The 11533-nt window shown below is 43.2% G+C and overlaps 1 protein-coding gene across 5 annotated transcripts in view; it reads left to right on the top strand.

The window, feature by feature from the left end:
- Positions 1-3182: 3182 nt before the first annotated feature.
- Positions 3183-11533, top strand: part of wdr33 (WD repeat domain 33) — a 45962-nt gene continuing 37611 nt past the window's right edge. For 2 of the 5 annotated variants that reach the window (XM_035800639.2, XM_035800638.2), the window contains exons 1-4: positions 3183-3398; positions 6416-6640; positions 8697-8765; positions 8998-9102. In XM_035800639.2, the coding sequence (XP_035656532.2) occupies positions 6437-6640; positions 8697-8765; positions 8998-9102 (378 nt within the window). In that variant the 5' untranslated portion in view covers positions 3183-3398; positions 6416-6436. The remainder of the gene's footprint in view (positions 3399-6415; positions 6641-8696; positions 8766-8997; positions 9103-11533) is intronic. The other 3 variants (XM_035800640.2, XM_035800641.2, XM_035800637.2) reach the window with 2 other exon arrangements.

Raw genomic sequence — 11533 nt, 5'->3', positions numbered from 1 at the left:
ACGTATTTGTTGTGGAATCGTTAGATATTAATCTAATCAAATCAAATTTTATTTGTCACATACACATGGTTAGCAGATGTTAATGCGATTGTAGCGAAATGCTTGTACTTCTAGTTCCGACAATGCAGTAATAACCAACAAGTAATCTAACTAACAATTCCAAAACTACTGTCTTATACACACAAGTGTAAGGGGATAAAGAATATGTACATAAAGATATATGAATGAGTGATGGTACAGAGCAGCATAGGCAAGATACAGTAGATGGTATCGAGTACAGTATATACATATGAGATGAGTATGTAAACAAAGTGGCATAGTTAAAGTGGCTAGTGATACATATATTACATAAGGATGCAGTCAATGATATAGAGTACAGTATATACGTATGCATATGAGGTGAATAATGTAGGGTAAGTAACATTATATAAGGTAGCATTGTTTAAAGTGGCTAGTGATATATTTACATCATTTCCCATCAATTCCCATTATTAAAGTGGCTGGAGTTGAGTCAGTGTCAGTGTCAGTGTGTTGGCAGCAGCCACTCAATGTTAGTGGTGGCTGTTTAACAGTCTGATGGCCTTGAGATAGAAGCTGTTTTTCAGTCTCTCGGTCCCAGCTTTGATGCACCTGTACTGACCTCGCCTTCTGGATGATAGCGGGGTGAACAGGCAGTGGCTCAGGGTGGTTGATGTCCTTGATGATCTTTATGGCCTTCCTGTAACATCGGGTGGTGTAGGTGTCCTGGAGGGCAGGTAGTTTGCCCCCGGTGATGCGTTGTGCAGACCTCACTACCCTCTGGAGAGCCTTACGGTTGAGGGCGGAGCAGTTGCCGTACCAGGCGGTGACACAGCCCGCCAGGATGCTCTCGATTGTGCATCTGTAGAAGTTTGTGAGTGCTTTTGGTGACAAGCCGAATTTCTTCAGCCTCCTGAGGTTGAAGAGGCGCTGCTGCGCCTTCTTCACGATGCTGTCTGTGTGAGTGGACCAATTCAGTTTGTCTGTGATGTGTATGCCGAAGAACTTAAAACTTGCTACCCTCTCCACTACTGTTCCATCAATGTGGATAGGGGGGTGTTCCCTCTGCTGTTTCCTGAAGTCCACAATCATCTCCTTAGTTTTGTTGATGTTGAGTGTGAGGTTATTTTCCTGACACCACACTCCGAGGGCCCTCACCTCCTCCCTGTAGGCCGTCTCGTCGTTGTTGGTAATCAAGCCTACCACTGTTGTGTCGTCCGCAAACTTGATGATTGAGTTGGAGGCGTGCGTGGCCACGCAGTCGTGGGTGAACAGGGAGTACAGGAGAGGGCTCAGAACGCACCCTTGTGGGGCCCCAGTGTTGAGGATCAGCGGGGAGGAGATGTTGTTGCCTACCCTCACCACCTGGGGGCGGCCCGTCAGGAAGTCCAGTACCCAGTTGCACAGGGCGGGGTCGAGACCCAGGGTCTCGAGCTTGATGACGAGCTTGGAGGGTACTATGGTGTTGAATGCCGAGCTGTAGTCGATGAACAGCATTCTCACATAGGTATTCCTCTTGTCCAGATGGGTTAGGGCAGTGTGCAGTGTGGTTGAGATTGCATCGTCTGTGGTCCTATTTGGGCGGTAAGCAAATTGGAGCGGGTCTCGGGTGTCAGGTAGGGTGGAGGTGATATGGTCCTTGACTAGTCTCTCAAAGCACTTCATGATGACGGAAGTGAGTGCTACGGGGCGGTAGTCGTTTAGCTCAGTTACCTTAGCTTTCTTGGGAACAGGAACAATGGTGGCCCTCTTGAAGCATGTGGGAACAGCAGACTGGTATAGGGATTGATTGAATATGTTCGTAAACACACCGGCCAGCTGGTCTGCGCATGCTCTGAGGGCGCAGCTGGGGATGCCGTCTGGGCCTGCAGCCTTGCGAGGGTTAACACGTTTAAATGACTTACTCACCTCGGCTGCAGTGAAGGAGAGACCGCATGTTTTCGTTGCAGGCCGTGTCAGTGGCACTGTATTGTCCTCAAAGCGGGCAAAAAAGTGATTTAGTCTGCCTGGGAGCAAGACATCCTGGTCCGTGACGGGGCTGGATTTCTTCTTGTAGTCCGTGATTGACTGTAGACCCTGCCACATGCCTCTTGTGTCTGAGCCGTTGAATTGAGATTCTACATTATAACTGCAGTTAGAGTGCAGTATAACTGCAGTTAGAGTGCATTATAACTGTAGTATGCTGCGTCCAAAATACTTGTTAGATATTGCTGCACTGTCGGAAGTAGAAGCACAAGCATTTTGTTACACTCGTAATAAAATCTGCTAACCTTGTGTATATGACAAATAATATTTGATTTGACCGCAGTTTCAAAACTACAATATGTTTTTGTAAGGGCGCAGGTGCAACAGACGCTTACTTGGGCGCCCGGTCCAGATGAATTGAATACCCTTATAATTTGTAGTAGTTGTAACGCTCCGGGTGTCGTGGGTGTGGAGTCAACCGCAGGTGACAGAGAGTTCACTACTGTACTATTTAATGTACTCACGAAACACTAGGTGCTCAAAAACAAATGCCCCAAACACGGGGTACGAGAACAGTACAGCAGAATACATGACCAGGAACAACACGTTTGTCTACTACATACACGAAGGTTACAATAAGTAATCCCGCACAAAAAAACAGGCGGGCCAGCTGTCTAATAAAGCCCAACTAATCATTAACTAACAGGTGCTAACAATAAAGGGGAGCCACCCTCGGTCGGTCTCGTGACAGTAATAGAGTGCAGTATTCCTGCAGTTAGAGTGCATTATAACTGCAGTTAGAGTGCATTATAACTGCAGTTAGAGTGCAGTATAACTGCAGTTAGAGTGCAGTATAACTGCAGTTAGAGTGCAGTATAACTGCAGTTAGAGTGCAGTATAACTGTAGTATGCTGCGTCCAAAATAACATTTTCTTTACTTCAGTAATTTTGCAGTATAACTGCGGTTCAACTGCATTCTGCGATTAATGCGTCCCAAATATCACAGTTGACTGCCGATTTTAAAACTGCAATATTTTTTTTTTGTAAGGGTGCAATAGACGCCTACCCCGGGCGCCTGGTCCAGATGATCGAATCCTCTTATTGTTAGTAGTAGTAGTAGTAGTAGTAGTACCAGTACCCTAATTACGTGATGACGTTTGAAACTCCCCACGGCAGACGTAATGTAGTCGAGTCGTGTTGAAGAAGAAAAAAAAAAAAATAGAAGCTGAACGAGGAGAAAGCGCCGAAATGGAGGCCGGCGTAGGTGGCTAAACACGAGAAGTGACAAACCGATACATTTTTCAATAAACTTTGAGGCGCTTATGATTCTCAAAAAGAGTATATACATATATATATATATATCTGAGAAGAATCTAGTTATCCGTAGCTAGATAACTCGGCATTGGATATTGTTGGTGAGTTTCTAAGCATCGCGTTGTTGTTGTAAAAGACGACTTCCACCGGGCGCCATTTAATTACGTTGTCAAGTCAGGAACAAAACATCAATTTGAAGAGGAACGGATTGTGATGTCTATTTTCGTGTTAGACACAAACCTTGACATGGCTTACTATACATCCACACACCGTAAACTAATCCCGTAATAGTTTGGCAGCTAACTAACGTTTTTCTTTGTTATTCGTATTGACCTACGTTAGCGTGTTAGCTAGCAAGCGTTAACGTTAGCTGGCTAGCCACCACCTCGTCCATTTCCAAGACTAGTAACGTTAATGGCTTGTTGACATCAATTTTAACTAGTTGGCTAACTTTAGGCTTAGTTTCCCCCCCCCCCAAATAAAATACTATTTGGGGGTCTTGACTGTTGCAGTTGGTCAACAACTTGGGATAACAACCGAACCAGCCAGTGTAACTTCACGTTAACTTAGCCGATCACTGGTTGCCAAGGATCTACTGTGCGCTTGCTAGCATTAGCTGGTTAGCTAACTAGCATAGAAACCTCGTGTGCTGCTAGCGAGATAACGTTACCCGCGGCAAGAAATTCAGACTCTTAGAATTGAAACTGTAGCCAGCTGGCTTATACATTTAGCTAGCTGTCTTAGTAACCAATGGCTAACCAACCTTAGTTAACTACTGGTAGTTTAGCTACATATCTGACTCTGGACGTAATAACTTTTCGGGTCATTTTAGTTAGCTAATCAATTAGCCTTGAAGCAGATTCCAGTTGACGTTAGCTAGCTAGCTACCTCCCAACCATGCTGGCTTTGGACACATCGCAGTAAGCTATATTTTGGACCCGGGCTAGGGGTACAAATAAAGTTGTTTGAATAGTTGCATATGTTGCCCTCACAAGGTAGTTATGTTTGTCAATTAAACCGCTTTATCGCTTACTTTTGGACATACGTGGAAGTTGTCAATTATACAAATCCAACAAGGAACAATTCCACACCGAATCACTGCATATTTCCTCACTAGTGTCCTGGTTATAATGGACTGTCCTTTAAGCACAAAATAAAGTGGATTTTATTATGGACACATGTTGGGAAAATGTTGATGTATTGAAAAGAATGACATGAGACAATTTTGTCAACTCGCCTATTTGATATGAGTCATTTTGTGAAGTTTCTGAGCTTAACGTTTGATATGGGGTGTTACTGCCAGTGGGTTCTGTTTTTATTACCACATTATGTAAAATGTCTGTTCATTTAGTTATTTACATGTGAACGTGTAATGAAATGCACTTTGATTAGCCTTGTGATACATTCTGTTTGTTCTTTAGGCAACTGTGTTCATTCATTGTCATGCCAAACACGTTTCATGCTAAACAGGTATTACATTGATAAAGGAGTTGGCTACAGTGTGGGACCAGAGCATGTTGGAATATTGCCCAATTATTATAAGTGGTCGCACTCTGATCATAAACATGTTAGTATCACTTCTAGTTGTAGGATATGTTTGTGTTTAGATGTTTCTGGTCATTTCCCTTTATGTAAACCCAGCCTTATGCCTATGCTGTGGATAAAAACGCAGAAGGCAGTCAGGGAGTGTTTTCTATGGTGTCATTGAGATGTTTTCTGCAAATGTGTGTACAGTACTGAATGTTGTTGCTCTAGTAGGCCTATACATAGGCTAATTTGCCTAAATTGAGTTTGTGTGGACAGTGGGGTGCTCAAAGCTCACTTAGGTACTGCTTACATGCAGCATACACGAATGTCACAGTGAAGTAGTGTCGACTGACTGTTGCATTCTTAGTTTGAATTGTGTTCATGGCAGGCTTGCTGTACACCTAGGTTCACCCACCATAGGTTCAATGTACAGATTAATAAGCTTGTTTACGATAGTATGACAGAACAACGTTTAAATGTAACCTATAATTGATGCTTTGCAAGATGGTATGACTGAAGCCATGTTTTTTTGTGTTTGTTTCCAATCCCTCTTGTTATGAGAGACGGGCAACAAAAGTCTGGAAACCTGTTGCAACATCACCCCTTTTGACACTAATTTATTTAGACTCGCCCGTATTCGCAAGCTCGCCAAACTAGAACTCATCTGAACTGATTTACATCAGTCACTGCTAGTCCAGGGTCAGATGTTTTTATTGACCTGAATAGTAGGCCTGTGAAGGTACAGTCACTGCTAGTCCAGGGTCAGATGTTTTTATTGACCTGAATAGTACGCCTGTGAAGGTACCAGTATCGCAACATTGTTTTTTTTCCATGACAACAGTGAAAACACGAAGCACACCACACTCTTTGATTCTTTAAGAACCTGCTGTATGTGAAATATTGTGCTATAGCTTGGAAAATTAAATAAATGTGACTGGATGACAACATAATGTTTGTTTCCAACATTAGGCCTGATTTCCTAAATAAGTTCATATCTGCTTTGTTTTCTTGCCACGATACTAATTGGTATCATCCCGGCCCTAATAAATATGCCTACTTTAAAGTTGTTAGAATTTGGGGTTGGATCTGCTGATCCTAGATAGGTCTAAAACTCTCACTTCCCACCTGTGGTATATGTTCGCAGTTTCAGCTGTGCCTGTCCAGTCAGGGGAGGTGTCATGTCTTGTTTCTTGAAAAGACAGAACTCTGCAATTAGACAGCGTCTACTTATAAGTTGACTGTTCTGAAAATTGTATATTGTGGATGTTGGTGGTGATAAAGCTTCTTGGTAGAGGAATGTTTCAAATTCCATGCCCAATCAGTTACATGGACCGAAGCCGAATTTGGCATCTGTAGTTACAGTATAATTCATCTCCTAAATAAAAGCTGCACAAACCTGTTAGACCCGATGAGATGGCTTTGATGCCCTTTCAAAATGGATTTAGTACGCTATATTTTGAAGAAGCACTGCCCAAGTGTTTTGTGGGAATATTGTGTTGTTTAGCGTTTTCTCTGTACTCATGACACATTACTTTTCAACCAACCGATCAATTGCCTCTCCCCTCCGCCCCCATCTTCCATCTCTTCCCAGGTTTAAAGGAGCAGATTGACCATGGCGACGGACACCAGCTCCCCGCCACGGTTCTTCCACATGCCGCGGTTCCAGCACCAGGCACCACGGCAGCTCTTCTACAAGCGCCCCGACTTCGCCCAGCAGCAGGCCATGCAGCAGCTCACCTTCGACGGCAAGCGCATGCGTAAGGCTGTCAACCGCAAGACCATCGACTACAACCCCTCTGTCATTAGACACCTGGAGGTAATGGACGTGACCTGAAGCATCAGTTATTTTGTGACCAAACTTTTGAGTTCTCCTGTGACCCACTCAATGAACAACATTTTCCCAGCTACCAAAGCACAGGCGTGTTTCTAGAGAAACTGGACTTTGTGCACAGAGTAATGGCGCTGCATTGGATAGCAGCTCAGGGCTCAACATTAACACTTGTCCTATTTTCCAAGACAAGTAAAATAAAAATCATCCAAGAAATAAAATAAATACACAAATCACTATCAAACTATTTATTCTGATCAAAGGCCAACATTGGAATAATATTCAAATCTGTTTTTCATGTAGGCCTTTACGTACATAAAAAAAAGCCTGCATGTCAAAGAGAAGGTAATATGCAGATGATATTGGCTTACAGCGTCATGTCCAAACCGATGCTGACACGAGGGAGGTGACAGAAAATGTAGCCTAACTTTTAATAAGACTTTTAATGACATAAATATAGGCTAAACGCTGGTGATGTTTGACAAATATTATGAAAGATCGAATCCTACTACGACTTCTCTGACGCTCTTTGGCTCGTTGGATGTGGCAAACTATCACAAATTACAAAGGGAAACCCAGCCAGAAGCTGCCCAGTGACGCGACCCTACCAGACGAGCTGAATTATTTCTATGCTCGCTTCGAGGCAAACATGAAACCATGCATGAGAGCACCACCTGTTCCAGGCAGGGGACTAAGTGATCACGCTGTCCATAGCCTAGCATAGTGAACCTTCGCCCCAGGCTGTCCTGAGTGCTCTGCAGCAGGTTTTCATCAAGGATCTCTCTGTACTTTGCTTTGTTCATCTTTCCCTCAAACCTGACTAGTCTCCCAGTCTCTGCCGCTGAAAAACATCCCCACAGCATGATGCTGCCACCACCATGCTTCACCGTAGGGATGGTGCCAGGTTTCCTCTAGACGTGTCGTTTGGCATTCAGGCCAAAGTGTTCAATCTTGGTCTCATCAGACCAGAGAATCTTATTTCTCATGATCTTGGGGGTCCTATAGGTGCCTTTTGGAAAACTCCAAGCAGGTTGTCATATGCCTTCTACTGAGGGGCTTCCGTCTGGCCACTTTCCCATAAAGGCCTGATTTTTGGACTGCTGCAGAGATGGTCGTCCTTCTGGAAGGTTCTCCCATCTCCACAGAGAAACTCTGGAGCTCTGTCAGTGACCATTCGGTTCTTGGTCATCTCCTTGACGAAGGCCCTTCTCACCCAATTGTTCAGTTTGGCTGGGCGGCCAGCTCTAGGAAGAGTCTTGGTGGTTACAAACCTCTTCTATTTAAGAATGGTAGATGTCCCTGTGTTCTTGGGGACCATCAATGCTGCAGACATTTTCCTTCCACAGATCTGTGCCTAGACACAATCATGTCACGGAGATCTACCTTCGACATCATGGCTCGGTTTTAAATGTAACCTTTATTTAACTAGGCAAGTCAGATGGGAACAAAGTCTTATTTTCAATGACGGCCTACCCTGGCCAAACCCGGACGATGCTGAGCCAATTGTGCGCCGCCCTATGGGACTCCCAATCACGGCCAGTTGCGATACAGCTTGGATTCGAACCAGGGATTGTACTGAAGCATCTTGCACTGAGATGCAGTGCCTTAGACTGCTGCGCCTCTTGGGAGCCGTTTGCACCACTCAAATCATGTCCAATCAATTGAATTGACCACAGGTGGACTCCAAGTTGTAGAAACAGCTCAAGGACGATCAATGGAAACGGGATGCACCTGAGCTCAATTTTGAGTCTTATAGCAAAGGGTCTGAATACTTGTGGAAAGTATTTCTGCTATTTTCAATGCATTTGCAAAAATGTCTAACCCTGTTTTCGCTTTGTCATTATGGTGTGTAGATTGAGGAAAATGTTTTAGTTAATCCATTGTAGAATAAGGCTATAACATAACAAAATGTGAAAAAAGTAAAGGGGACTGAATACTTTCCGATTGAACTGTATGTATTTGGCTAAAATGTGTTTAAATGCAAAGACCTTTGTCCATTTTCTTTTTCATGGTTCCTTAAATGCTCTCTTTTTCTTGACTGCAGAATCGTTTGTGGCAGCGAGACCACAGAGATTTCCGTGCCATCCAACCAGATGCAGGATGCTACAATGATGTAAGTATGGACAGATACTTGGCTTATATGATTTACAGTTAAAACTGTGATTTTGACATTCTGGTGTCCGTAATCTAAGAAGAAAATATGCTATCAATGAATCTGTGTCAGGGTGTTAAGCAAGTCCGTGTTCCTGGCTAGATCTGATAAATGTTGTACCCATTTGTAGACAATATGCTGAAATGTGTGTGTTTTTCTCAGTCATCTCCCTTTATTCCTCTGGCTCTTGTAGCTGGTTCCTCCTGTGGGCATCTTGAGTAACCCCATGAATGCAGTTACCACAAAGTTTGTCCGAACTTCCACGAACAAAGTGAAGTGCCCTGTCTTTGTCATAAGGGTAAGTTTCTTTTCCCCTCACACTTTCCGCACTTGTTCAGGGCAGACTACTCGTATTATTCTGAGACCATGTGAAACCCATATTACAGGGGTGTCACTCAATTTCCTGGAGGGCTGTGTGTCATCTGGTTTTTATTTCTGTTCGTTTTATGTCCAATTAAGACCGAGACAACCAGGTGAAGGGAGTTCCTAACTAATCATTAGGCAGGTTTCCATAGACGGCAATGGCGCAAAAAACATTGTGACATGTGTAATGGAAAAGGCAGCTATAGCAGAAATGTTCCTAAGATGGACAGTTCTTCTGATCAGCGGATGGACTTTTTTTTTACTGCGACAAATGATGGAAACTGTTTTTAAAAAAGTAAATGAATAGATTTGAAGGTAGGCGTATCATATTTAGCTCCAGTCCACATTTTAAATTAAATGCCTACTGCTTGCTAAATCTATTTTCTATCTACACACAATACCCATAATGACTAAGCAAGAACAGGTTTTTAGAAAGAAAGAAAGAAAAAATTATATAATGTTTACATAAGTATTCAGAGTCTTTACTCAGTTAGTTTTATTCTAAAATCAATATATTTTTTAAATTCCCTGCAACCTACAAACAATACCCCATAATGAAAAGCAGTTCTTTTTGCAAATAAAGTTTTGTTTTTGTTTTTAAATGATCACATTTACATAAGTATTCAGACCCTTTACTCAGTACTGTGTTGAAGCACCTCTGGCAATGACTATAGCCTCGAGTCTTCTTGGGTATGACGCTAAGAGCTTGTCACACTTGTATTTGGGGAGATTCTCCCAACTCTTCTCTGCAGATCCTCTCAAGCTTTGTCCGGTTGGATGGGAAGTGTCTCTGCTATTTTCAGGTCTCTCCAGAGATGTTCGATCGGGTTCATGCTCTGGCTGGGCCACTCAAGAACATTCAAAGACTTGTGCCGAAGCCACTCCTGTGTAGGGTCATTTTTCTGTTGGAAGGTCAACCTTCCCTCCAGTCTGAAGTCCTGAACAGGTTTTCACTCTCATCTTTTCCTCGATCTTGACTAGTCTCCCAGTCCCTGACAATTAAAAAAAATCCCCACAGCGTGATGCTGCCACCACCATGCTTCACCGTAGATGGTGCTAGGTTTCTTCCAGGCGCGACACTTGGCATTCAGACCAATCTTGTTTTCATCAGACCAGTGAATCTTGTTTTTCATGGTCTGAGAGTCCTTCTGTTGCCTTTTGGCAAACTCCAAGCAGGCTGTCATGTGCCTTTCACTGAGGAGTGGCTTCTGTCTGGCCACTCTCCCATAAAGGCCTGATTGGTGGAGTGCTGCAGAGATGGTGGTCCTTCTGGAAGGTTCTCCCATCTCCACAGAGAAACGCCATTTGAGGCCACTTTGTTCTTGGGGACCTTCAATGCTGCAGACATTTTTTGATACCCTTCCCCAGATCTGTGCCTCGACACAATCCTGTCTCGGAGCGCTATGGACAATTCCTCCAACCTCCTCCTGGCCTGGTTTTTGCTCTGACATTCACTGTCAACTGTGGGATCTTATATAGACAGGTGTGTGCCTTTTCCGCTAGTGAGTAGCCAGCTAATCCTTTATGTTTAAGGGTATTGTTACAAAGGTTAAGTTCTCCTCTTATTACATGTTGGGACATACCTTAAATGCAAATAGCGAGTTGAAACGGCTTGTTGTCAGAGAAGGAAGAAGTGATCTTTCCTCCCTTTTTTTTTGTGAGTGGCAAGGGGAGGGGCTTGGTGTCTGTGGGAGGTGGGAAGGTGCACACAGCACAGATGGATCAAAGGATACGAGACTAAAAACGAGAGAAGAGAAAAATACCTTGATTCTTTTGCGATACAAGCATTTGGAACATCGTGCTAAAACACACACCACCGTTCAAAGTTGGGGGTCACTGAGAAATGTCCTTGTTTTTGAAAGAAAAGCAACATTTTTCCATTTCAAAATAACATTAAATTGCTCAGAAATACAATGTGGACATTGTTACTGTTGTAAATTATTATTGTAGCTGGAAACTGCAGGTGTTTTAATGGAATATCTACATAGGCGTACAGAGGCCCATTATCAGTAACCATCGCTCCTGTGTTCCAATGGCACGTTGTTTTAGCTTATCCAAGTTTATAATTTTGAAAGGCTGATTGATCATTAGAAAACCCTTTTGCAATTATGTTAGCACAGCTGAAAACTGTTGTTCTGATTTAAAGAAGCAATAAAACTGTTCTTATTTAGACTAGTTGAGTATCCAGAGCATCAGATTTTGTGGGTTCGATTACAGGCTCAAAATGGCCAGAAACAAAGGATCTTTTTTCTGAAACTCGTCAGTCTATTGTTGTTCTGAGAAATGAAAGCTATTCCATGTGAGAAATTGCCAAGAAACTGAGGATCTTGTACAACGCTGTGTACTACTCCCTTCACAGAACTGCG

This window comes from Oncorhynchus keta, chromosome 23 (genome assembly GCF_023373465.1).
Source record: "Oncorhynchus keta strain PuntledgeMale-10-30-2019 chromosome 23, Oket_V2, whole genome shotgun sequence".
Taxonomy (NCBI): domain Eukaryota; kingdom Metazoa; phylum Chordata; class Actinopteri; order Salmoniformes; family Salmonidae; genus Oncorhynchus; species Oncorhynchus keta.
Note: the sequence above shows the minus strand (reverse complement) of the source record. Positions and strands in the feature narration are given on the sequence as shown.